Source organism: Primulina tabacum, chromosome 1, assembly GCF_025594145.1.
Source record: "Primulina tabacum isolate GXHZ01 chromosome 1, ASM2559414v2, whole genome shotgun sequence".
NCBI lineage: Eukaryota > Viridiplantae > Streptophyta > Magnoliopsida > Lamiales > Gesneriaceae > Primulina > Primulina tabacum.
The window spans coordinates 8,229,786-8,257,208 of record NC_134550.1 but is presented as its reverse complement, the minus strand read 5'-3'; the positions used below and the strand labels follow the sequence as shown (position 1 = coordinate 8,257,208).

The 27,423-nt window shown below is 34.3% G+C and overlaps 5 protein-coding genes across 10 annotated transcripts in view; 1 reads left to right on the top strand and 4 right to left on the bottom strand.

The window, feature by feature from the left end:
* Positions 1-27,423, bottom strand: part of LOC142539388 (large ribosomal subunit protein eL15-like) — an 88,415-nt gene that overhangs the window by 7,580 nt on the left and 53,412 nt on the right. The window lies entirely within an intron of this gene.
* On the bottom strand, positions 32-3,355 carry LOC142539373 (uncharacterized). Of its 2 annotated transcripts, XM_075644795.1 has the most exons (10): positions 3,315-3,355; positions 3,108-3,176; positions 2,973-3,031; positions 2,802-2,874; positions 1,828-1,864; positions 1,458-1,696; positions 1,293-1,356; positions 1,069-1,151; positions 574-948; positions 32-385 (listed from the first exon to the last, which is right to left on the bottom strand). In XM_075644795.1, exons 2-10 carry the CDS (start codon positions 3,141-3,143, stop codon positions 233-235), a joined length of 1,119 nt encoding a protein of 372 aa, XP_075500910.1. In that variant the 5' UTR covers positions 3,144-3,176; positions 3,315-3,355; the 3' UTR covers positions 32-232. The 2 variants fall into 2 exon arrangements, with proteins under 2 accessions (XP_075500910.1, XP_075500905.1); XM_075644790.1 differs by having other exon boundaries at positions 3,108-3,320.
* Positions 6,371-11,125, bottom strand: LOC142539349 (autophagy-related protein 3). Of its 4 annotated transcripts, none has more exons than XM_075644780.1 (10): positions 10,833-11,125; positions 10,264-10,334; positions 9,766-9,873; positions 9,504-9,670; positions 8,881-8,966; positions 8,755-8,806; positions 8,545-8,610; positions 8,176-8,303; positions 7,213-7,316; positions 6,371-6,647 (listed from the first exon to the last, which is right to left on the bottom strand). In XM_075644780.1, the coding sequence occupies exons 1-9, from the start codon at positions 10,991-10,993 to the stop codon at positions 7,220-7,222; spliced, it is 936 nt and encodes a 311-aa protein (XP_075500895.1). In that variant the 5' UTR covers positions 10,994-11,125; the 3' UTR covers positions 6,371-6,647; positions 7,213-7,219. The 4 variants fall into 4 exon arrangements, with proteins under 4 accessions (XP_075500895.1, XP_075500874.1, XP_075500881.1 ...); XM_075644759.1 differs by having other exon boundaries at positions 6,371-6,477; XM_075644766.1 differs by lacking the exon at positions 6,371-6,647 and adding an exon at positions 6,758-6,920.
* LOC142539333 (8-amino-7-oxononanoate synthase) lies at positions 14,256-18,709 on the top strand. 2 transcript variants are annotated; one of them, XM_075644738.1, is made up of 11 exons: positions 14,256-14,631; positions 15,095-15,217; positions 15,322-15,425; positions 15,863-16,098; positions 16,190-16,231; positions 16,999-17,086; positions 17,283-17,416; positions 17,678-17,766; positions 18,105-18,255; positions 18,333-18,401; positions 18,496-18,709. In XM_075644738.1, exons 1-11 carry the CDS (start codon positions 14,358-14,360, stop codon positions 18,620-18,622), a joined length of 1,437 nt encoding a protein of 478 aa, XP_075500853.1. In that variant the 5' UTR covers positions 14,256-14,357; the 3' UTR covers positions 18,623-18,709. The 2 variants fall into 2 exon arrangements, with proteins under 2 accessions (XP_075500853.1, XP_075500861.1); XM_075644746.1 differs by lacking the exon at positions 14,256-14,631 and having other exon boundaries at positions 15,095-15,223; positions 15,318-15,425.
* On the bottom strand, positions 22,779-27,341 carry LOC142520774 (protein DYAD-like). The gene is made up of 11 exons (XM_075623900.1): positions 27,306-27,341; positions 26,977-27,042; positions 26,429-26,549; positions 26,136-26,257; positions 25,202-26,043; positions 24,751-25,134; positions 24,564-24,626; positions 24,329-24,488; positions 24,187-24,240; positions 23,088-23,684; positions 22,779-22,964 (listed from the first exon to the last, which is right to left on the bottom strand). Exons 1-11 carry the CDS (start codon positions 27,339-27,341, stop codon positions 22,779-22,781), a joined length of 2,631 nt encoding a protein of 876 aa, XP_075480015.1.

Below are 27,423 nucleotides of genomic sequence, written 5' to 3'. Positions count from 1 at the left end.
TGCTACTTGTGAAGTGTTCAGATATTTTTTTACAATTTTACACTAAATGTATACCTATAGTTGATGTTAATATCAAACTTCATCACCTGGATCATCAAAATGTCACTTTCTACAAATTGTTTCTGAATTTTTCCCTGCTCTCAATGTAGTACCATCTTTTACTCCTACGTCGTTGAAATAATTTTCCTCAGTTTTGAAGCCATGCACAAAACTTGATAGGACCGAATGGCGTTTATCCCAAATTGATTACATTATCCAGCATTGAATCTATATCAGGACTCACAACTGCCCGTTTCATCAGTGCCCCTAATTCACAGCAGTGTCTATCGCTGGTATTAATTGCCACAATATTTTGAGCAAATGTGCATTCAGAGCCAGGAGAAACCTGCAAGATAAGAGGGTTTTGTAATTGCGTTCCACGAAAATGAGAGCAAAATTATTCAAACATCAGGATACTGTCAGAATTATGCAGGGGCAATGTCGGTGGTTGAAATAGACAAACTCGTTACCTTAAAGATATATCTTCACTAATCTTGTGTCATTATTAAACTAATGAAAGAGTAGGCTACTTACATCATACAGGATATCTCCTAGCTTCAATTTAACATTGCCACTTTTGTACACCAGCATCTTGCCCATGTATCCTTTAGGCAACTCCTCCAAACCAATTTTTTTTCTCGAATCATATCCATTCCCAGATATTCCTTTACCCTTTGTGCTGGTGGAAACACTTGGAGCGCTGCCAGCTATCTGTTTCCCTTTAGCAGCAGCAGACAGAGGCGCTGATGGAAAAGAGCTACCATGTATCTCTTTCTGATTTGCATCTGATTTATCGAGTACCTTCAAGCTATGAGCTCTCTCTCCCCGGTTGGTTCTCGAGTCTACCCTGTCTAGAGGTAGATTAGCAGGAAACTGAAATAGAAGCATCTTTGGTGTATCATCTTGTTCCTGTGATGAATATATATTGCATTAATTCACCATCATTATATACATCAGCATGCGTGAGCTGGTAGGTATGGTTTAGGGGTGGAGGGGAGTAGTGTGGAACTGGTGAGGCAGATTACCAACCAGCAAGTCAAGATCTTTAGCTGAACGAAGTGTGTTCTCATCATACTTGGCATTGTCCTCAAATTCAGCTTCATCAAGAAGTTCTGGGAAAAGGAAACAGGAAGATAGCTAAGCTTTCCCTGATACTAATGGTTTCCCAAGATTAAGATCTTGTTTTTCTTTATGAAAGACAAAAATCAGAAAGAGCTATATTGTTGAAGTACGGCATTGCACTTAGGAAATACCTGGATCTCCTGAATAAGGCCTTCTCAAAGGAAGGGTAACAGGATAATTACTGTGTTCATAATCCTGTAAGCATCACAAAATAATAGTTTTATAAAGCACAATTATATTTCGTCGCTTTTTCGGATGGAAAAAATCGGAGTTAAAAAATATCAATATATTACTACCCAGGGTTCCATGTATTCTCTTTTCTTCTTTTTGATAACAGCATCGGTTGAATCTGTACCAGTTTCCGCGATTTCTGTTTTATCAGTTGAGGGTGAGGCAAAACTGATTTGCCTATTATCAAATGCCACCTCTTCAGCATCAGCGGCTTCACTTTTATCCATGGTCCTTTCCCTTGGTTTGCCAAAGGTCCGTAAGGGCATTGTAGCGACTCCATGGGAAAATACAACTTGAACCGAAGCTGTAGTTTCAATGCTCATAGTATGTTATTTATACTCTTAAAGTATCCATACATAAACTAGCAAAGCAGCAGACACTGAATAAAGGAACAAATGCAGAAGCTAATGAGGAGAGCGCAGGAAAGGATATTACATTTTTTCTCGACTTTAGATCCACGCCTTGCTAGATCCTGCAATGGAAAAGTATAGCTGTAAAAAAACTTGCAGCACATTATCATTCTATAAACTTGCTGCCCTATCCCACAGCAGAACAAAAGAAGGTATAGAGACAAAAGAGGTATTGGCAGAGCGTTCATCAGTTTGTCAATCCTTAATCTCCTGTTTTTCGAGTTCCCATGAATTATTTGGAAATACTGGCTCTTTCCCTTGATGGAAAACTTTATTTGATCTTTCTATCAATATACATGACGTAGAGAGAATCCCAAATCAAGGAGAATTTTTATGTGACTTCTTTGGTATGGAAGCTTCCCTCAATTTAAATATCAAGATTTTTGTTTGTTACTGTTGTCTCCACCAAGTCAAAACTCAAAAGTTGCAAATCAAAAATACCAAAAATAAAAAAATAAAACAAAATACATAATTGTAAACAGTAATATTTAAATCCCAATCGAGGTAAACCTTTTGGAATCATATCATAATTAATAACTTACATGACAAGTGAAAGTTAACCAAACTTCTGTTTTGTTGGTGGGATTTTTCCCCAATTTCCCCATATATATATATATATATATATATATAAACTATCGATTAATATTATTAAGAGTGAAATCTTTAGAGTAACTATTTTATATGACATCAAAATATTTAATTTCATAATTATCCTACTTACCATACTAAAATCTTCCCCAAGTCACCCCATATTTTACATTGAAAAATATTTAAACAAAACTTCTCCTTCAAATCGAATAATATTTCTAAATTAATAAATAATTTCATGTTGATTGTTTAGTATTATTTGATCAAATTAAAAATAATAATAAGACATGCAACTCTTGTAAGCCTGATTATCTTTTATTAATATATAAATAAAATGGGAAAGGCAATAAATAATCAGCGAAAGTATAAATAAAAGGTCAAAAGCTCGAATCGGAGAGAGAGAGAGATCACCTCGACTCGGCGAAGAAGAGCTCGCTGTTCAGCTTCGACGTCATCGCTTCCAACATCCTCAGCTACTGTTTCACTACCAATTTTTTCAAATTTTAGAAAAAAAAGTGAGTGTGTGTGTTTTTGTGTGCGGATAAACATCTGAAGGGATAAAATTATCGAGTTGAGCTATACATTTTGTTGGTCGCGGATTTCGCAGGTCTGCGAGGAGGGCCTTTGGGAGCGAATTTCACCTGGGAAAAATGATTTGAATAGATTGAGAAGTTGATGGAGAAAACCAAAAAAAGAAAAGAATGATCAAGTGCGAACCTTTCTTGAACTTTCAGAAGGGGGATCTGGATCCATGAAATGAGCGGGCGATTTTCAAATCACTTAATCCTGTGATGTTGAATGAGAATCAGTTAGCCATGAATCAAACGATGAAAAATCGAAGGTATTTTCTGCAAAATCTAGAGTTTGAGAACGGGGGAGAAGACGAAAAATAGGGGAAAAAAAGGGCTGGAAGGGGTTTCGAACTTGCGAACGCCTGGAAAAGTGTCACGTATGATTGCCAATCTTATCACGTTAGATTTTTGTTCTCGTTTCAGAATTATTTTATTAATATAAAATTAATTTATTTGAACATATATTTTTAGACAATTTTCCTATTAACTTACGTCAGTGAATGAGAGATGAAAATATGTGGCGATCGAATTCTTTTCTACTATAATTGAATATTCTGCTGTAGAGTTTATAATTTTCAAAATTACTCCTAAATATTAATTTTTTTATTAACAATAGAACTTTCAAAAAGATATTTTTCAGTGGGCACTGAATAAACCTTCAAGTTGACATAATAATTTACAAATAACGTTAATAAACTATTTCATGATATTTTACTTTAACTGTCAAGTAAGCTTGATTTATCTTTAAGAAAATATTTGGACTACAAGAGTTCATTTTTAGTACCATTTATGTATAACTATGTGTTTGTAATAATGGACGATGTATAAAAAATTTATGCATGACGAATTTATTTTTTATATTTAAATAACTATCATAAAAAGATTCATATGTTATAAAAAGTTTATTATATAAAATATTTTGATAGATTGGTGAAAAATAAGTTCAAATATTTTTATCAACCTCATTTCTCTTAAAATAGGATTTAAATTTATAGCAAAAAAAGATTTACTAAAAAGATTAAAATAAAAGCTTTTGCATGGGCAATGAGTCTTCCAAGGGAGGAGTAGGGGTGGATACGGTACGGTATATCGTACCGAACTACGGTATCGTATACCGTACCGAAAAGATCGGTATGGAATTTTTTCATACCGATATTGATACCGGAAATTCGGTATACAGCACATTCGGTATACCGAATTTTCGGTATGAAAAAAGTTCATACCGCCGACAATTTTTTTGGTATACCGAACTTAAATTTAAAAAAAATAATAATAAAAAATTATTTTCGGTATTTCGGTATATACCGAAAAAAAATATTCTGTACCGATACCGATACCGAAATTTTCGGTATACCGATTTTTTCGGTAAGTTCGGTATTTTTTCGATACGATTTTTCGATATTTCGGTATTTCAGTATTTTTTCCGGAGGAGAGGACCCTACACGTAGATGTTTCCCCATGCGAGGATGTGGGTGGACCTAACGTGATGAAGATCAAACTGTCCGAGAAATTTGGTCGTCAATTAATTTTTAAATCGAGAACTTGTTGAAGTGAACCCGCATACCTTACTACAAACGGAAAGAAAAAAATCGAGAACTTGTTGATTGGTACAAAAATTATATAAAGATTACTTCGTTGGTAGTCTCGTTTATAATAAAAAAGATTTTTGAAAACGATTCCAAGTGAGAAGACGTTTGTTTTTAGAATTGTCAAAGCTTTAAAAATCGGTGTGTCTTACTTTGTCAAGCTAAGAGACGCGACTGTTAATCTCGGGTTGTCATCACTTCAGAAAGTTGCGGATGCGGCTGCCTGCATATGATGTTACAGATGATGTTGTTGACGAATATTTGAGGATATGTACATTGACAATGTTTATGTGTTTGAGAACATTTTATAAGGTGTTGTACGATATGTTTTCTTAACAATATTTAAGAAAACCAACCTATGCAGATGTTGCTAAGTTAAATGTTGAAAATGTTCAAAGGGGATTTCTTATGATGCTTGGAAGCATTGATTATATGTACTGGACTTGGAAGAATTGTCTGATAGTTTGGACATGACAATATCAAAATAAACACCAAAAAGAACCTTTAATATCATTCCAGGTACGGGAGCTAATGAGGGGTGGTTGAGTGCGACTACCCCCTCAATTTTTTTAATTTTATTGACTAGGGATCTAAAAATAATTATATTTTTTCACTTTCCTTCGTTATATTTGCTATTGTCCCCCTAAATTCTACCCCCAACCTCTATTTTCTGGTTTCGTCCCTGAATCATACACATGCGTTTGATTTATGGATTTGACATGCATATTTCGACGCACCATAATGCAACAACGATATCAACGTATTGGAGATGTCTAACTTGTTTTTAAACCTTGCAAAATGAGAAGCCCCTCTAGTTCGAACTGAGGTGAACTAGAACAAGTATGGCATGCCGAAAATATTTATCCATCATTCTGAAAGAACCGCTATACTTTAATGTCTAGAAGACAAGTGTGTGAAACCATGATTTCAAAAAAGCCCTTCAATTAATTTTCAATTAGGTATTTTAGCATAATTTACGCTTAAATCAAAGAAAGGTCGATATTTGGAGCAAAATGTTTAGAGGCTCAAATAATTTTTTCCCGTATGATTTATGAAGTTACTCTCCATATTTCTACTCTTTAAAATTGTGATTGATAGTAGTTTTAAAAATACATATATATTGTGATTTTTGTCCCCTTCGTGCTTCTTCTCTTTGCGCTTTGTTGGAAAGCATGATAATCGTAAGGATATTTCTTCCCAAAATTTCATAGAAATTACAATTTATTGGTTGAAATAACTAAAATGTCGTGTGCTCTGCCATTCAAATACTAAAGTACAAACTAATTTGGTGAAATGAAGGCGAGAATTCAGTCCATAATTGAACAGAGTTCAAACTTAAAACCGTCACTGATTCCAATTCAACGCTGGGATGTGAAAAGGAACTCAGCTATGGAGGCTATATAATAAACAGAGAGCCACAATGGCTGAGAATTTTGTTAATTCTCAAATGCATTTAATTTATATATATTGAGATAGTCTCGAATCTGATACCTCTCCCTTTTACAAAAGTATTCGTGTGTCATTTGGACTGCAAATCGCTCGTTCATTTAAATTTTTTAAAGAAGCGGCCTTGGGAAATATGGTGTTTTGAGTAGGGTAGACATTCTTTTCTGACCCACGTGGATTTTAAATCAAACTTGGGACTCAACTTGTACATGCAATGCGTGAGCCTGCATACAAATTTTTGCCAATCATCCAAATTTGGCAACTGTGTTTAAGTGAACAGAAGCTGATCCATTTGAAATACGGGGATGAGTGTTTCAAATTTTCAATACGACTATGAAAACAAAGTCCATTAATCTACTATTTTTTTTTATACTCATAAACATATATACAAGAATAAAATTTGCAGCAGACCACAGAAAACTATCTTGGGGTGGGTAACAGCTTCGAGATGATGAGGGTTTCTTGACGATAGCTAACACCAATCTGTGAAAGTAGTGACAAGAAAATAAGGTTCAAACCATTGACTACCGAGTGTCATTCGGAAAACATTCTAGTCGTAAGCATCTACAACATAAATAATTGAAAAATGACCAAGTCCATGAATCCACAGCAAATGAGGGGAAGTTCCTGTTACGTTCTTTGGTTTTGAACCCCTTTAAATGGGAAAAAGATTGTCAAAGTAAAGAATTAAAAATCTATTATTCAAGAATTGTTAAATGGAACTTTTCTGAAACAATTTATTTCGAAGTGAATGGAGAAAGACTGAAAAACCGTCACTCATTCATATTCTCAAAGACAGTAAGGCACCCATTCTTTAAACATGATTCGGTTGAGGAAAGTGCCAAACATGCAGATGCACTGAAGATAGTACAAAATAGCATATGCCAATCTGATTTAAAATGTAAGATTTACTTAACCACGACAATCTGCATATAAAGAGAGAATCATAAGAGAAAGCAATTTTGAGCTGGTCATCAGTGAATTATTAAAAACTTGAATATGGTGAATTCGCTCTCTACTGACAATCTTCCGCGGTTCTACCCCCCAAAAAAATATGGCTTATGTAGGTTGTCAGCCTAACGCAAAACCATAGTTGCTCTTCTAATCAAATTTTCCCAATTTCAGCGAATTAAATGAAAGGTCGTTGCTGAAAAATATGCAAATTTTATACTAACAGAACACCACAAATTAAGTAAAACAAATGGCCCGTGGATTTACCTTGAACTCAGGAGCTGGAGCTACCTAGATCGAAGTCCATCGTGTAATCATATTCTATGGTAGGAATCACAGAAGCCATGAATTTCAAAAACAAGAAGAGGTACCTGTAAGAAATTATATTCACAAATAGCTACAGAATTTAAATGAATCAGGGCAAAAAACGATCAGTCGAAATCAAATAATATAATTCTTGTATCAAGCTCCAATGAAATTTTTGCATTAAAATGAAAACCAAAACAGTGGAAATTAACACATTTAATACAAGTATCCTTTAGGATTTGACAATCATTTTGTTAAAACCTCGGAATTCAGAAAAATCCGCATTTGCAAGGCTTATTTTTCCAATTTACAATTTAACGAGTATTTAAAGAAATCAATTAAAGGGCTGTTTCTCAGTATTTTGAGTTCATATATTCAAGTCTCACAACAGACCAACCTTGATTCTCCACTTTTTCTACCTCCTTGCTTAGCAATCGCTATAAGATTCAATAGTGAATCAATACGTTTTTCAACCAACTTCTGTTTTTTAAGTTTACCGATTTTCTATACTTCAAGAAAAATCTCATCAATATGTAAATCATAATATGGAGACCTGTTCAATAATCTATCTAGCTAACCAAATTTTAGGCTATGAAAACATGTCTTTTATCTAGTTTCTGGTTTGCCACGTGGAGTACATATAGAGAATAACAAACAAAACAAGAAAAATAACAATGGGAATGGGATTTGCATTTCAGACTAGACATGTTGAGCAGTTATTTGGTTATATTTCAGGGATTAATCTTCTCAAGGATGAGGGTAAATCTGACGTGACTTTCTTAAAAGCATAATAAAAACAGTCATATTGACAGTCTTCCCAATTAGGAGTCAAAATAATAGTGATTGTGAGGAAAATGAATGACTCAAGGCAGAACCAATAGGAAAACAATAGCTGGCAAATAAAAGGTAGAAGAAAATAAATACTTGTCAACTTCAGGCTCTACTCCTCGTGACATTAGAACATCGATGATTTTCTTCATCACTGCCCCATGGCGACACGGATGTACAGAAGCATGTTTTCCAGGCAAGTGCGGATGGTCTTCAATGGTGACCTGATAGCAATGTTAAGAAATATTATGCGTTACCTAGTCAGATACTTGGAAGTAATGATCATATAATTTGAGACCTAAAACTCTCAGCCCAGATCTTCCTCTCTTTTTTAGGGTTTTATTGAGGTCTTATAAATCAGCAGAACAGATTAAAACATGACTACAAATAGCCAAAGAAGATCAAATAAAAAAAGTGCCCTATAAATGGACTAGGGCACCAAAATATGCGAAAATAATAACTCACCGTTTTGCGAGCATGGTCTTGACTAACATCTTCAAGAACAAGTTCTGGTTGTAGAAGCATCCTCGACTGCCATTGACCAGTAAAAAATATTGTTATTCCTAATAAATGGAAACATTTCCATAACCGGGCACAAGCATCTCACTAATTGTCTGATTTTGTTAAATAGAAATAAAAAATGAACCATGAAGATTAAAAATTAAGGCAACTGACCTCATCATAACCAGTGAGCCATACACGGGGAGTTTGGTAGTATTTGTCGTATCTGAAGCAGAGAATATCATATAAGGAGCAAGAAACTAAAAGTATTTATGGGTTTCAAGAGCAAAGATGGCCTACGTTATGCTAACATCATATGTTCGTGTTCGTAGAATGTTGTCATCATCAGGTTCATGGGCCACAAGGTATACAGTCTGAAGCATTGCCTGCATTCAATAAAAAGTTCAAAATAGTAATATCATTATCAATCGGCTACATCATTTTCTCATCATCCATATCGAGCATACATAGGTACGGAAAATCCATTTTAGTGGTATCTTTGTTATTTGCTTGTTTCTCAGGTTCACTTTAGCTGGCTGATGTATTATTCTAGTTGCTGTCTTTCCTCAAACCCAGACAGTGAAACAATCCACAAATGTTGAAAAATTCATCACATCAATCCTCATTTAAAAACAAATTCAAGGATTACAGTATGATTGATTCATATGCAAATAAATGAGGATGACTAAAAAGAGTCCAAGAAAAGGAAAAGAGTTCTCCACGAGGAGATTTTGAACTTTAAACATGTGTGTTGCCAGAAGGCCTGAACCGTCTTAGACTCACTTGACTGTGATCAAGGAATCAAGGATAAGCAAAATAATTTTTAAAATTAATAAATAACACCAATATTTTAGCAAGTGGTACTGTCTAACCACTTATCTAAAAGCATAAATAGTCAGCACGCTCAATAAATACTAACTCACAGGATCGTTTTCAACAAGGTTGTCTGCATCATCAAATTCTGCCATATCTGGAATCTCCTCCTCTTCCTCGCCACCAAAATAAGATGGGATTGACTGAATTGTATTCTTTTTGCTGATTTCAAGTGTCTCCATGGATGGTAAGTTTTCATCTTCGTCGTCTATGCTTTCTAATGAGCACAGCAAAATGTCGTTGAGGAAGACTAGTACATAAAATAATAAATATTACATATTCGCAACTCAAGTAATAAAACCACTGATACACCTTTAGGTTTGCCATGAGTTGCCAACCAACCATCATTCTCAAGTAAAACTTCACCTCCAGCAGCCTCATATTCTTCTTCTATAGACGAAGCTCTACGTAGACAGGGAACTGCAAGTAGAAAGCTCGCTAAGTAAGAATAATATGAGAAGAAAAGAAAGAAAGGCAAAGTACATGCATGATATTGTAAAATGATAAATATAGGTGAAACGAGGCTTATTCTCTAAGAAAGCCATGGCATGTGGCATTTGGTGGTAGACATTCTACAGGCCCGTGTGTGTATGATTAACAAAATAAAAAACTGACATAAAAAAGCTTTGGAATGACTTATCTTTGGGTAACATTTGCTCAATAGTATAATAAATGAATATCCTATTGAAGATAAAAACCTCGAGACTAACCAATTACCAGCACACGTAAATTCAGTGATTCGTTATATTATTCATAATTGCACTTTTGAGCAAACGCCAGCATTTGCCAGAATCCTAGGAAACCACTTACCATTTCTAGTTATCAAGAATTGTTTGTCCGTAGGCAAATATGATTTCCTCTTGCTAGGTTCACCTGATTCCCTGAGGATCAAGAAGTAAAACGTGAGCAAAATAATCTCACCGTATCTCACCTGAAATGACGTAAAAATTCCTTTCACGCAAAATCAAACTTTCAATTATGCCATGTAGAGCTCTTACTTGGAGAATCATAGTGTGATTGCAAAATTGACGCTATAACGCGCACAATAAGCACCCCCACCACATTTTAGCACTGAAATTCTAATCTGAATATATGAAAATCAATTTCAAATTCACTGAATAGCAGGAGTCAGCTATGCCTATTGGGTTAAGACCCAACTGCCACATCCCAAGAAACAACCTTTTTGACTCGCAAATTAAATTTCACTTCACCGCCAAAAAAAAAATTCAGTTACCACTTTAGCTCCACGATAATCCATTAGCAAATAAGGTAAACCAAACTAAAAAACCCAGACAAAGATAGAACTGCGAATACACAAGACGGATTGGCAACAATGAAAATAAGGATTTGGGATCAAAGGCAAGAGCCGGAAAATTTACCACGCCCATGTGGGGCACTTGGAAACAAGGTTATCCCCAGCGAGGATGAACTCATTGATGGTAAGAACGCCTTTCTCTTTGAAGGCGGAGACGGTGCGGGGACTCGTAATTCGCTCCACCGTCCCCTTGAAGGCTTCGTGGATTTTCTGGGACAGCACCATCCTCGAAATCCGCCGGAATCGGAATCACTAATCTAGGTTCCCCGCGATTTTGATTGGGGATAGGAGAGAGACGGGCAATCGTGGCAAGCTGATTCTTCTGCTTGTGCAAAAGGAATTTGACTCGCAACTTTCGTGTTATTTAATTTAAACTAGTACTCGAAATACAGTTCGTTTTTCTTTAAATAAAATAAAAAACAAATAAAAAAGGAAAAAAAATAAATGATATAATAAAAAAATACAAAACTGATGTTTTTCAATTAAGTGTATATAAAATAGTAGGAAAATTTAAATCAAACTGAGATATGTAATAAAATACAATATCTTTAAAAAAATATTTATTTTCTCTAATAGATGCTTCGAAAATTGGCTGATGGTTAAACCCTGCATTAACTTGAAATTAATTACTATGCCGACGAACTGAATATGTGAATGAACTTTATAACAAAAGAAAAGTGGTATGACATAATGCAAATGTTTTCCAATTAATTGATGAAACATGAGATGAAATAGGGCAACACAACAATGTCCATGAGGGAGGAGTTTAGAGGCATTATAGTAGCACGGACTTCTTTTTCTTTCTAGGTCATGCGAAGGGGGCCAGTCCAAGATCGTACTGTTCCTCTACAAAAACAACAGATGCTCTCAACGTCGAAGGTGCCACTCTCTTTCTGAGTTATTCCAGCTTCTTTATGATTTCGTGCCGTAGTGAACAAAAAAAGAGGGCCGTCTCGGCGGAAGATGACCAACAAAACCAAAATTATTAGGTAAATTATTCATTTTATATCGTTTCCTCTTTTTTTAGTCATGAGATGATATCTTATTTATCAAAATAAAATACACTTTGTGTCCTTTGATGTTTTTGTACGAAAATGTCATTCACATTTGTAAAATAATAAAATTAACATATATATTGCGTTTTGGTGACATTTTTATGAAAACACTATATATTTTTAATTTTAGCAATTTTTTTTTTTGTTTTAAAAAATAACTATACAAATACGGAACGCAAATATACAAGAAATAGTGAAACACACAAGAGGATTGGCATTCAATGAAAATAAGGATTTGGGATCAAGGGCAAGAGTTGGAACTTCACCACGCCCATGTGAGGCATTTGGAAACAAGGTTATTTCCGTAATTAAATAGACATCAAAAGGCAAACAAAAATGAGGAATTATGGTATTTTTGTAATTAAGTAGACATCAAAAAGCAAACAAACAGAGGAGCGTCGAATCTCATTTGTATAGTTCAATTTTCCGGGATATTGTAATTTGAAGTAGATTGTGTTGTCTATTTTAAATTTGGTGGATCCCAACAGCTTGATTTCGAATTATCAATTTCTTAATAATACTTAATTAACAATTCTTTAATTATCTCTTAATTATTACTTAATTCAAAATAATGATTCAGGTCATTACAATATACTTGTTTATTTCCTAAAAAATTATTGTTTATAAAAATAAATATAGAGTGTGATTCATGTGAGATGATCTCACAGATATTTATTTGTGAGATGACTCTAGCTCGGTCCATGTCTTATGTGAAAAGTAATATTTTTGACATAAAAGTAATATTTTTATTGATTGAGTCGGATAAAAAATCTATATCACAAAATAAACTAAACTGAATGAAATGGTCTCACGTGACTTTTTGTGATAAATATATTATAAGTGTATTTTAAAAAATGATTTGGATATAAAAAATTGAAAATTGGTTTGGATTTAAATATTAGGATACAAGACAACTCGCCAAATACAGCTGAGGGTTGATCAATTTTTCTTAAAAAAAAAACTTATTCAAACTGATCGAATTGAATCGCACCATACTTTTATTTTCAGTTTATTAAATAAAATAGGGATCAAATTTTTTTCCCTATTTACACCACACCGCATAATATATGTTAGGTGTAATAGTTGTCTCTGTAAAAAAACGATTGAATCGTGATGTTTGAGTATCGTTACAATACTAGCCATAACTTTTCTTAAAACGACAAACATTGGGTCCTACAATTGATATCAGAGACAAAATCATGAGTTATATTTCTAATGGAATGCAAAAAATGCAATTATTGAGCGAGAAATTATTGGATGCAATAATTACTTCTAATAGAAAAGCGATCGAACCGCGACATTTGAATTATTGTACATTTCAAAAGATACGATCACATCATTATAACCAACTATAACTATTGGTAATGGATAAATACTCGGTCACACGATATATTGTGAGATAATTTAAATAAAAAGACACCAACCATATCGCATAATTGAAATAAATATATTTTTCCTATTCATGATATAGTTGTATATTACTCTATTTATATTTAACCTTAGCAACTTGTAAACAAAATTTAATTTTATTATATTCGAAAACATTCTTCCCGCGATTTTGACATAATTTTACCCAATTTTTGAAATAAAAGATTCCACACTTTTATGGCATATTAGATTTCAACTGGAAGCGGAAAATCATCTATTCCACTTGATGTTTCAAATTGTATTATATTTTTTTCAAACAAATTCTATTTTACTAATTATTAAAATAAAAAAGAACAATAAATTGTATTTTAAACATAATAAACGATTAAAACAATTAATTTTTGATTTTTTTTCTTAAAAAAGATTACTTAAATGTGTCGTATTTGATTTATTGTATTTTATTTATACATAATGTTTAATGTGTGTATTTTTAATAATTGGTGCAAACAAGATTTGTTTGACCAAAGTGTAATACAATTTAAAACATCAAATAGAACAGATTGTGTGTGTATATATATCTATACTATCTATACTTACTTTATTATTAAGTGTGAGATTATTAGAGTAACTAACTTAGAGGACACCAAAATATTTAATTATATAATTACCCTTCTTACCATACTAAAAACCACTTTAATTCACTCCATATTGTACAGAGAAAAATTATAAACAAAACTTCCTTTTTAAATCGAACAACTCTTCTAAATTGAAAATAATTTCGTGTTAATTGTTTAATATTATTTGATCAAATTATAAATAATAATAACAAATGTAAAGTCATCTTTTACTAGTATATAATTAGATCTATGATTTCGTCGGTTATATAAAAAACTGGACCGTGGTCACCCACGACCCAAACCCCATTTTGACCCGAATTACGTTTATAGTTTAGCATGGGCCTTCAGTTTCACGGTCCAGATTTGTACGGAAAAAGTCACCCTGGAAGTAAGAAAACCTTTCTGGCGTTAACCTTAGCCATATAGGCCACAATTTTTTATTTTTGTTTTTCAATTTCGGTAAAGACGATGTTGCCGACATCCAAGTACACAGAATCCCACATGCACAAAGGTTAGCAAAACCTGCGGCGACTTTAACTTTGTGTGAAAATGGAGGGGACCTTCTCGTGGGATATTTGGGTGGAAGAAGCTCTCTCGAAACTCGAATCTCTCAAGCTTATGCGTTCCCTTAGACCTATTCATCTCCCCAACGTTGTTACCGATCGATGTAGCTTCAACTCTGGCTCAATTGCAAATTCTTCGCTTAATCTTGATCGAGATTTTCAATTTTTTGACGGCCCACAAAAATGGGACAGAGCTTCTGTTGAAGTGAACATTTCTGAAGCCACGTTTCGGAAATGGCTTCATGATGTCCCCAGTGCAGGTTAGATGACTTGTTTTGAGGCTCTTTATTTGGTTTGATTTTGGTTCTTTTTGATTTGGCTGTTGGAAAGATTTCCTCTTGTCGATTTATGGTGCCGTTTTATTGTTTTCTTTGGTGCATGTACTGTACAATTGAGTGTGTTTGTATAGGAAGGTGTCTATTTTTAGTTTAGATGTTTAGCATTACTCGTTCTGGAGATTTTACAAGAATCTAAATTTAAGTTTTATTATTATTGTTGGTAAAAGTTATATTTTTCAAGAAAGATTGAGTTTTTATGCTTTCATTACGCATTTCTACATTGTGTTATAGCAGGTTTTCAATGAATTTGCAATTGTCAACTCTATGTAAGGGAATAAATTATGAAATAAGAGGAAATATATACGTGAAAATGATGAAAAATCTTGATCTATCTATCAACTTCAGTCTAGCATTCTTTCGTTTTTCTTCCTTCTGATTTTCTTAGGGGATGACAATGAAGTTGAAAGTGGAAGAGATGGAAAGCTTAAGAAGCTGATTGTCTTCTCTGGAAATGATTATCTGGGATTGAGTTCGCATCCTACAGTCATTAATGCAGCTAGTAAGGCACGTATAGGTTGGCCAGTCAATTTCATGCAATTTAACTTTACTTTACATGCTACTGATGAATGGTTCTTGTGTATTAATGCTGTAGTTTGCTGATTATGCAGGCAGTTTGGGAGCATGGAATGGGTCCTAGAGGTTCTGCTTTGATATGTGGATATACGAGTTACCATAGGTTATTGGAATCATCATTGGCAGACTTAAAAAGAAAAGAGGTGTCATTTTCACGGCCTTGACGTTAAATCATTAATATTTTTATCTGACTTTTCTTTGGATTGAATTTAGGTCTCTTCCTTGTTCGTCGGGGCTGTTTTATTTCAACTATTTATGGTTTTAGTAGAAGAAAGTCTGTTTTGCATTTCTGCTGAGAGGAAATATTTCATCTTGAATGTTAAAAAGCTAACTCAAACTTCATTTTTTAAATCTGTGTCTCGTCTCTCACCATTGGCTGATTGAAAATGTGAACCTTTACTCCCAAAGTTTTGGAGGTAAATGTTATTTTTTTTGTCGTGGCAGTAGAAAATTATAGACTTGGGAAATTGAAGTGACTTTGAATACAAAAATACATAGTTTTAAAATTTACTTCATGAAATAGAACTTTTCAAATTACTATTTAGTATACTGATTCACTGTTGTTCTAATGTTATATTAGGATTGCCTTCTTTGTCCAACAGGCTTTTCAGCCAACATGGCCTTTATGACAGCAGTTGGAAGTGTTAGTTTGCTCATAGCTGGTACTAAACCTTCAAAAGATGGCAAGATTGCTATATTTTCTGATGCCCTGAACCATGCTTCAATAATTGATGGTATTCGCCTTGCTGAGAAACAAGGAACTGCTGTGGCCTTTGTCTACAGGCATTGTGATATGAGCCATCTCGATGAGTTATTGTAGGCTTTTTGTTTGATTCTGCCATTCCTTTGCCTTATTCTTCTCCTTTCAATATGATTTTACGCTGATGTTGATTTTATGATCCAACAGGTCAAATTGTTCCACGAAGAAAAGAGTTGTTATAACTGATAGGTTCGCTAATTTCCTAAATTTGAAAATACCAGCTGATTGTGTGAATTCTTCTCTAAACTATTGAATGTTAATATCTGTTACAGCTATATTAATTGTCTTTGTTGGATAATACGCTCCAGTTATAAGCATTGCTTCTTCAAAAGATTCCTTACCCTTGCCATGCTTATCAAGCTAGAAGTAATGCAATGATTACATGCAGATATATGCAACTTTTCTGCCACTTTCTGTAACCCATCAACATGATGTAAAATAATGCAAGTGAGAAACTGGTTTTCTTTCATTACCATAGTCCGACATTGATTTATTGGTTTAACCCTGTAATTCTGAGTGATATCAAGAATTTTTTAGCCCCAAAATAACTTTTTTGCACGGAATGGTGGGATTTTATACGGACATCTAAATTGTTTTGTTTTGGAATTTTGTGATGCTAACTTCCTTGTTGTTGCCTGTGGATAAAGTTGACTTTATGACTATTTATTGAGTAACTCTTAGTGGATACAAATTTCATCCATGAATTTTTATTTGAACTAATGTATATTTAGTGAAGTAGAAAGTTATTTTATCCTTTTTCTCCAAACATCAGACTTCTAGGTCCAGAAAAAGTAAAACCTGGAAGGAAAAGATGCTTAATTTAACAGTGCAACTCCCGTAATCCTTGATACGTAAAACACCCCCCCCTCCCCCCTCCCCCCTCCCCTCCCGTGATAACCTTTCTTTGCTTTATAATGCTATCTAACTTGGATTACTTATGTTGTCTAAGCTGCCAGCCTGTTTAGCATGGATGGAGACTTTGCGCCTATGACCGAGCTTGCAAAACTTCGTAAAAAGCATGAATTTCTGCTAGTTATTGATGATGTAAGTTCTAACCTGTTGTCAATTCAAAAATATTTCCCCTGATAAAACATTCCTTCAGGAAAGCAGTGAAACTTCAGTCTCTTGTGATAGCTCTTTTATTGATTAGGTTTTACATCAGAGCTGCTAACTTATTTTCAAACTTCTGGATGCATATGAATCTATTATATTTTAGCTAAACCATCACTTACATGTTTAGGCTCATGCAACATTTGTTTGCGGGAAAACTGGTGGTGGAGCAGCTGAAAAGTTCGATTGTGAAACATGCGTCGACATTTGCATTGGCACTCTGAGTAAAGCCGCGGGTTGCCATGGTGGATTCATAGCATGCAGGTAAGGCGACAGATAAACATTAATAAATTATAAGGATCACTAGATATTATCTGCCAATATTTAGCCTGAATTTTTATCTTATTCTGAGTAATACACGAGAGTTTCCATTTAACATAGACCTGCTTCAAAGTTTTATTTTCTTATATTTTCAACTCTTCTGGTAGCAAGACAATTAGTTCGTTTTGCTGTCTCAACTAAACATGGCTACTTTGTAGTAAATCATTTAAAAATTATTGCCTTGATTTACTCTCTTGATGGCAGCAAAAAATGGAAACTGCTCATTCAATCCCGGGGTCGTTCCTTTATATTTTCAACTTCAGCACCAGTTCCTGTTGCTGCCGCAGCCCATGGTTAGTTTTACTTTCTATAGCTAGAAAATTTTATTTCCACAGTTTATCCATTATGTATTCTTATTCTTGATGAGGGGAGGAAAATCTAGCTTTCAAGAAAAATATTAAATATTTAAATGATCTAATCAAACAAACAGGCATCCATCAGTGTGAATATTTTACTGACAAGAGTGTCCACCAAAGAACAAGTTTATTCTTGTAGTACAGAGGATAATGCATGAAGTAGAAGTTGACTCATAGTGGCTAAAAATTGGGAAATATTGAGAAAGAGTGATATGGGACTTTTTGTACACATGCCTCATCACCTTTTCTTCTTATGTTTTGTCCAACTTATGCAGCCGCTGTTGTTGTGGCAAAAAAGGAGGCTTGGCGTAGGCAAGCTATCCTGAACCGAGTTCAAGAATTTCGTGCTTTGACAGGAATCCCCGTAGTGAGTCACATCATTTCACTTGTTGTCGGAAGTGAAGACAAGGCTCTCCAAGCTAGCAGGTAATTCGCGTCATCTTCCAATCTTTCTTTACATTGTTTGCCATGCGTAAAATTACTGATCAAACATCTTGAATCAGGCATCTTTTAAAACTTGGTTTCCATATAACCGCAATCAGGCCTCCTACAGTGTCCCCGAATTCTTGCAGGTTTGTCATCGAACTGACAATACTGCTATGATGATCTACGATAAATTCGAGATAAGCGCCGATGTCATTGATTCATGATTTTATCTGCTTTCAGGTTAAGGGTAACTCTGAGTGCAGCGCACACCAAGGATGATTTGATAAAGCTCACAAGTGCACTGTCTCAATGCATTAGTTTCAAAGAGGTTGAAGTATGTAGCCCAAGTTGCTACTCCAAACTTTAACTCTCCTATTCTTTTACTCGAATTTAGTGACGCATTCCCAAGTACTAGAAATAATTATCGTGTTTTTTAAGTTTCTTCAATATCATTGTCTTTACAATTTTTTTTATAAAAAAATATGCGAGCCAGTCCTACATATAACACAATAAATAATAATAAAAATCCGAGTTACACAGTTAATATCATTTCTGTTGATAATATATATATACATACATATATATACACATATATTTATACAATTCGTAAAGTACTTATGTGGTTACAAATAAAGGTAAAGACTTGTGTGAGACGGTCTCATGAATTGTATTTTATGAGATAGATCTTTTATTTGGATCATTCATGAAAAAAATATTATTTTTTATGTTAAGAGTATTATTTTTTTATTATGAATATCGATAGGATTGATCCTTGAGATCATCTCATAAGAGACATACCTACAATAAAATATTACATTTTGGGTTTTAAAACTAGTGTTTTTTCAGACAAATATAAACAATAAATTTTTAAAGCAGCAACACTAATTAATATATGTTGATTTAGTTTAAGGTTGAGTTTTTATCGAAGATTTGAGTGAATTTGATTTCAAATCTATGTGAAATCTACTGTATCTATTTGGTTCAAAATTAGTACGAAAAATTTGAAATATCTTATGATATAATTTTTTGCTTCATTTCAAATCAAATTTTATATATTCTTTTTGTGTGCATGTGTTGCGTGCTCAATTGATTTTTTTTATACTACTTTTGTTAGAAAAAGTTGAAATTAAAATTGAAAAATTCAAAATAAAATTTAAGATTTTCTGATTTTTAATAAGTTTTTTATATAAATTTAATTTTTCTTGAAGGAAATAGAAAGAGGGGGACTAAAATAAAATATTTTGAAAATTTAAAAAATTACATCAAAACACTATCAAGTTTTATTATGGTTCATATAGTATAAATATAGTGTAAATTCAAGTATTATATACACCATACGTAGATATGGGGATATTTTTTTTTAACCTTGATCAATTATTTATTTAGGAAAATTACTCTTCGTGTATTCAAGATTATTTTACACATTCTCCCATAGATACAATGTTAAAATATTCCCAATGTTAAAAAATTATCTATAGATATTATTTGTTTTTCTGTTTTTTCAAATTGGGTTTTATCTAAGTTTTCCAGGGTTTTTGCATATATCCAAGTTGGGATAATGAAATTTTATTGATTTAAAATAATAATTTTGCTCTTCGGTATTATTAAAACTTAAAAGAAATATTCATAGTAAATAAAAAAGACAAAAACTTGTGTGACACAATCTCACGGATCGTATTTTGTGAGACATGTATCTTATTTGGGTCATCCTTGAAAAAATATTATTTTTTATGCTAAGAGTATTACTATTTATTGTGAATATCGGTAGAGTTGACCGGCCTCACAGATAAAGATTCGTGAGACCGTCTCACAAGAGGCCTAATCTTAAAAAAAATATAGTTAGTTAGTGCCAAAAATTTAGTCCGACGAGTATGTAGCATATACTATTCATATTCAGATATTATTAGTAAATTACCATATAGAAAAAATCTTTGATTAATACGGTAAAATATGTAAAAGGAAAGAATCTAATAAAGAACTTCAAATTAATAAACAAAGAAAGATGATTAAATTGTGCAGAAAATAATCAACATTAGTGTTCCTTGCTACACGATGAAAATATATCTAAAAAAGTAGATTAATTATAGAATTAAATTAAATATTATATCGATTTAATTTTATAAGATTTTGGATTGTTGTAATTATTTTTAGATGAGTGATGATATGGACATCTTTTTTTGAAAGAAAAGCTGTAAATTTATAAAGCAATATCATTCATTACAAAATCGATTAACAAAGATGAAAATTCGCCGTTCATCCAGACAAAAAATAAGGAGACAGAAGAAGCAAAATTTGCAATTTTATCAGCTAGTTTATTCGCCTCATATGAGATATCAAAGATAACAGATACCCTCAAAAAATGATTGATACGAATATTTTAAACTTAATTAGATAAAATCTGTATAAGATTCACATAGATTTGTGTGAGACATATAATATATATATATTTGCAATATCAAGTGTGAACTTACATTAAAGATATATCTGATATTAAATAAAAAATAATAAATTCTTTTTATTATTTTCACTTAATATTATAAAAGGTAATATTAAGTATCATATACATACCAAAAATAGGATATATGTAGATAATCTGATATCTCGTAGAATTCTAATACCAAACCGATAAGAATTTGAGATCAATTCCGAAGAGGACTCTTTCTGATCTCTATATATATGCATATATTCATACCAAATAGAAATATGAACTCACAAAAATTTAATCACATCACGTAAATCCCAGTTTCAAGAAAGAAAGTTCCTGAAATACAGCCTTACCAGAATTCCAATGGCTAATTTCAACGAAGACATTTTGATGGAAATCTTTTCATGGTTATCAGGAAAGAGTCTGCGTAAATTTTCTCTCGTGTCAGGATCAGTCGATAAGCTACTGTCTGATGATTTTTTCGTCCGAAAACAGTCCAGAAACATGCGATTCCTGGGCGACTCCGATTTCTTCGTGCAGAGTTATGGCTATAATGAAACGCTGCAACTTCATGTGAATTATAGCGGAGTAAGTCAGAGTACTAGTCTCTTGCCATGCAAAGGTGACGAATTTTTGAGTGTATTTGGGAAGATATGGGCCTCCTCCAATGGCTTGATTTGTAGCAGAAAATATGAAGAAGGACCCTTGTTTCTATTCAATCCAGCAACAAGATCCTACATGCAAGTACCTGTGCCTACAGATGGAGGAAGGTTCGACATCGTTCTCGCTGAGGAGGAACGTGGAAGTGTGGACGATTACACGTTGTTATCGGTAGTCCCACCTTCCGAGTGGTGCGGGAAATCCCGATTCAAGGTCTTCTCCCCAAGCGAGAAGATGTGGAAAGATTTGGCAGGAGTGGACTTCGGCGGAAGAAATATACTGTTTGCTCTCACTGTCCAACTTGAAGGAGTTCTCTACTTTGTATCAGATAGTGGACAATACTTTGCGAAAGGGAGTCAATTCTTCTGGCCATATATCGTGGCTTACGACATCAAAGATCGCACCTCCAAATTCTTGAAGATACCGAAGAATGCGAGGAAGAGATCGTGGGATTCGGACCTTGCCATCTTCGAGTGGGGCAGGCCGCGCCATAGCAATGGCAGCAGCACGATCTGCCTGGTCAGGTTCTGGAGGAACATGTTCACCATTTGGGCTTTGTGTACCCGTGTAGACTCGGGTACTTCATATTGGAAAAGGGTCTTTCATATGAGGATCAAAGCAATGGGGTCGAGCAATTTTGATACAACAATGGAGATCACCGGCTACAACATCTTGAATGGAACTACTTTGTTTCTCGCTACGGATAAAAAGTTTTACAGCTACGATCTTCTGGACGGGACGAATGCGAAGATTCAAGAACTGTGTGAGCATGACTTTGGCAGAGCAAAGGTTCACGTTCATTCGTTTCGCAGCACGCTTCGTCGGTGCGGACCCGATCACGCAGTCGTGAAATCATTTGATATGTGAAGATTAGTTTCATTTTCTTACTACTTTTTTTCAGAAAAAATTGTTTGAATATTACCTTCCTAACAAAATTTCAGAATCATGTTTGGATGAATTCGATTATTAATTTTATATTATTATGTAAATATAATCAATCAATTGGATGATTCATAGATCCGTGATTGGCAATCATATATCTATAATTTTACATTTTTTTTTTCCAAAAATCCACGCCGCCAAATTTAATTATCTGTAATAATAGAATCAAAGCATGGACATACATATATATATATATATATATATATATATATATATTAAATTGCAATAATAATATCAAAGTGGAAACTATTTTAAGTATTTCTTCCAAGACATATGAACCATACAAGCCTAATGTGAAGTAAAAGCTAGGTTCTAAATCTAGAGATCACACCCAACGAGACAGATTCATATATCATCGGAATCACAAGTTAGGCTAATCTCTCCTCAAGAAAATAAGCCAAAAATTCAATCGACAAAAAACATAAACCAAGTGCAAAATGATATATTAAGTTCCATGATATGATGAAATGAAATTAAAATCATTAACCATGCATGGTTAGGTGGATTCATCAGATCCAGATTTGGGAGCTGAAAGTGCCAACCAGTTTCCAACTTCAGAAGCCAAACTTGAGGCTGAGGAAGAACAGCATGCATTCTGTTGCCTTTGATTAACAAATTCCATTGCGTTTCTTGCCTCGTACACACAACCCTCCCACACCTTTATATTTGCAACAGTTGACATCTGCAGCACATAATATTATATTATATACAAATCCCAATTTCAAGATTTCATTTTTGTAAAATTTATCATCAATTCATATGATATAAGGTTTAAGGAAAGGTGAAAAAAATTAGATTCACTTACAAGAGGAATGACATGGTTAGGACTATTGGGGACTTTCTTTGGATTGATCACAGTAGCTGTGGAAAAAATATTGGCACCAACATTCTCAATATTTGTGCCTTCAGGTACAGTGGGAAGTGAAACTGCAACTGCACCTCTCTCCGCAAATGGCTTCACCGGCGGTGATGGGTGGAGGAGGTGCTGATAGGGAAGCTGCGGCGGAGCAGAGGCGGTGGAGGATGAAACTGAAGGTGGGGTTGGGACTTCAACCTGGACAAGAACCTGATCGGGCTGAGGGGACATGTTAGCACAAGGAGTGGAGTAATTCTTTACCATATTTGGCCAAAGAAAAGTCCCCTGAGGCTTGCAGATTCTGAACCCACTCTTCAGCCTTTGTATCTTTGCTGCCTTTTGGTCAGCCGATGGTGATGATCTGAAGGCTGGTTTCTCTCCAAAATCTGATATTTCGTCTCCCACCGTTGATATTTCTTGTGCTTGAGGTTGCTTGTTCTTTGTCTTATCTTTTTCAGATTTAAACTGATCTGTTGGAGCCATTAATGGGAAGTCTGTCCTCTCTCTTTCTTCCTCATTTGGTGTCATCAGCTTTCCAAATTTTTTCTGATTGAAAATTTCCATAATCATGCAATGATAAAGTTACAAGTCAAAGGGTTATAAATGCAATAAATGGTTGCATTTAATGCATATATATATAGGTAGGCATACAAGTTTTAAATGGGAAAGCTGGGGTATGCGACTCCCAAGATTGAAATACAAGTCTTTTGCAGTATTTTTGCAATACACAGAATTGAACTATGTAATTCACCTATTATTTATGTGAGATAACTATTTAGGCTTCTAAATTAAAGTATAATAACTAGCTTACATAATTAATATTACGAAAGAAATTAATTTACTCATACATTCATATATTGCTAGGTAAATGCTGTGTAAATGTAGTTATAAAAAGGAAATGTTGTTTTTTTGGAATCATAAACTTGCGGAATGCTACACAACAACAAATGGAAGCAAGCTATTCAGTTCAAAGCATTAATAACTTGCAGTCATTTAAAGCAATAATTGGTTCACAGGCGGTATAAATGAATTGCTAAGTATTTAATACCTTCATTTCTTTCACAAAATAAGAGATGGCCATGAGTTGTTCTTCGAACGTTTCCTGAAAAGCACATCTCATAATGAACATTTAAGACATGATCTAATAACTTTAAAATTTCTAAAATTAATGGAAACTAAATCTTAACTACCATTGAAAGAGGTGACTTGGCTAGATCACATTTTGGTGGTACCAGTTTAACAGCAAGTTGATCCAGCTTTTGATCACTTTTATTCCCAGAACCATTTGATATTAATGCCACTGATTGATTCTCTTCTAGCTTTCTTTTACAAGAAAGTTCATCCAGTTCTCTGTAAACAATAAATAAATTTCAATGTCCAAAAAAGGATGAGCTTTGTTTGGTAAGTAAGTTTAACTAGCATCACCTCTTTAACTTCACGATTTCTTCCTCTAATTGCTTGTTTGTTGCCACTAATTTTAAATGATCTCTGTTCACAAAACAACATAAAAGTTAGCAATTACCTTAAACTAACCAAGGGAGGATGTCCGAAAAATAATAGTTCGTTTATTGACAACAAATGCATATGTAGTTCACAATACATATTTCCTTACCGTTTTATGTTCGAAATATTGTCTTTCAAAAGCTTGATCTCATTTGCACAAATGGGATCCTGGGTTGGGGAATCACCAGGCTTCCAACCAGGTGGTGGAACCCAATAAGGGTCAGTGATCCCAGCATCCCTCCTTACATTAACAAGATCAGCACTTTCCAACCAGTACTCCATTGCTCCATCGGCATTGTGTCGCCTCCGAAATCTTTCTTTTCCACCAGGTGCAAGCTTCCCTGCCATGTGCTTTAAGAGATGATCCAAGAGCCCTGTGTCACCGATCCTCTTCCTTGCTTCGGTCCTCAGTTGAGGCCGAAGAATAGGATTCTCGGCCATTGCTCCTTTCACTTTCATCACCTCCAAAAGATTCTGCTCCGCAAGTTTGTATCTAAACATTTCACACACTTTCAATACACTAGTCAATATCAATCACAAACCGAGTTCACAGAACTTACCTCTCTGCAGACCAACGATCTTTAGGATTTTGAAGAACACGGGCTTCTTTAAATTTGATCCCATTCTTGTTTCTCTTAAACCGATTCTTCTTCTGGTCAACCTGCTTCCAATTTTTGGTCTTGGTCATTTCTTTCTTTCGTTTCTTCGTACTAATGTTTCTTGTGGAATACCTCTTTCTTTTCAAATTCCACTCGGCTTCGGGAATCTTTTCCTCCTCATCCTCCTCATCACCTTCCTCAATATTATCCTCTTCATCATCCTCATCACCTTCCTCAATATTCTCTTCAATATCTTCTTCTTCTCCCATATCTTGATCTTCTTCTTCTTTTATTTTTTCTTCGACTTCAATCACATCCGTATCACTCTCTTCATGTCCCTCCTCTCCTCCTGGGAACTTCCTCTTATCACCAACACCCCTTAATTTCATCCCTATTTCCTCAAATCCAGTCACAAAGCTTGAAGAAGAGTTCTGAGCATCAATTTTCCCACCGTTATCATCGTTTTCATCACTTTTATGCCTTCCCAAATACTTCACTTGCCTCCTAATCCCCCACCTTACCATCCCATTACCTTTCAACTCAGACAAGCAATATCCCTCCTGTTTATCTCTAAACGATCCCACCGAAGAACTAATCAACCAGAAATTCTCAGAACACCTCTTTTCAGCAAATTTTTCCGCAGAAACTAATCGAAAAAGCACCTTTTCAGAAAGAGCCAATCCCATTACAAATTTCTCATCCAATGCAGGGTGCGTTTCCCTTTTGGTATAGCTGAAAAATGCGGTCAATGACTCCATACTTGGGAACCTTACTGCCACATTAAGCTTTGTCTTCTCACATACCTAACCCAACACCATGAAATAAGAACTATTCAAAATTCCAGAAAACAAAAATAAAAAAATATCCGGGGTTTTTATTGATGAAATTTTCTTACCATTGCTACACGTACGGATCTGAGCTGGACCGGAGTTCTTGGGGGTAAATGAATATGATCAATCTCGTAAAGTGCGCCGACTTGAATATGCTTTTGCATGTCGTCTTTATCCTTCTCATCTCCTACTAAAAGATAAGGTTTAGAATGCATTTTTTTCCTCACAAAACTCGATTCCGAATCCCAAACTTCTTGATTAATTTGATTTCTTTAAACAAATATTATGAATACTTTTAAGTTCGTGTAAATACAAGCTGAAAACAATCATGTATAAACACTTTAAACAGTACGTCTACCTTTAAGCAAGAGACTGCAGTGGTGGGATGTTGGTGGCGGTGGTACGAGGTTGTGTCGGCCAAAACAAAGAGACTTTCCAGCGTCGTTTCCACCACCTTGTTCTGCCAGTGGCTCCATCTCCTGCGAAAATCACAGTGAAATTTTGTCTTTTCTACGCAAATAAACTGTTTCTTCCTCTCATATATTATATTATGCAAATATATATATATACTTAGACATGTGTGCGTGTGCTGCGATCACAGAAAACATGCACACACGTTTGGCAAAATATTAGATCCAAAAGGGTTTTTGAAAAATTTTCAAGTCCCTCTCAATCGTGCTGTTCCTTTCGCAAACATCATAACGGATTTAAAGATTTGGGTTTTTTCAACAATGATGAAAATCACGCACTACACATGCATCTGGATTGGAACTCATGGTGAGTGAAAGCGCGTGAGAGATTGATACGGTTGTGTGGGACAAAAATAACAGAAGAAATGGAATTTTTGATGCGAAACCATGCGTGAGTTGACAGGTTGGGGAGAGAGAGGAGAGAGAAACAGCTTACAGTTACAGGGTTGATTTGAAGGGCTTTTCTGGATCGTTTTCTGTAATAGGTTTCCATCACCTTAATCTGCATACAAACATGGATGAATAAACACAATGAATTTTTCCACAAAATCTGATCTTTTTACTACACAAAATTAAGTTTTGGCAAATAATGAATAAAGAAAGGAGAAAAAAGATTGGAGCTGGTTTAGGGTTTTCGAAAAGGGTTGAGATTGTCTGAAAAATCTGAAAATACGATTATTTCCATATATAGTAGAGAAATTAATATTGCGGCTGGGTATCAGAAAGGTTATGTCACAGATATAGAAATCAAAGCAGACAAACAACCTGAATATAAGCACCATAAACAGTGACAGACTCCATGCATTTGCATATGAACAGCAAGAAATAAGGCTGTAAAGTTCTGTGAAATCTGAAGTTCGAAGCAAATTTTGGGCTCTTTTTT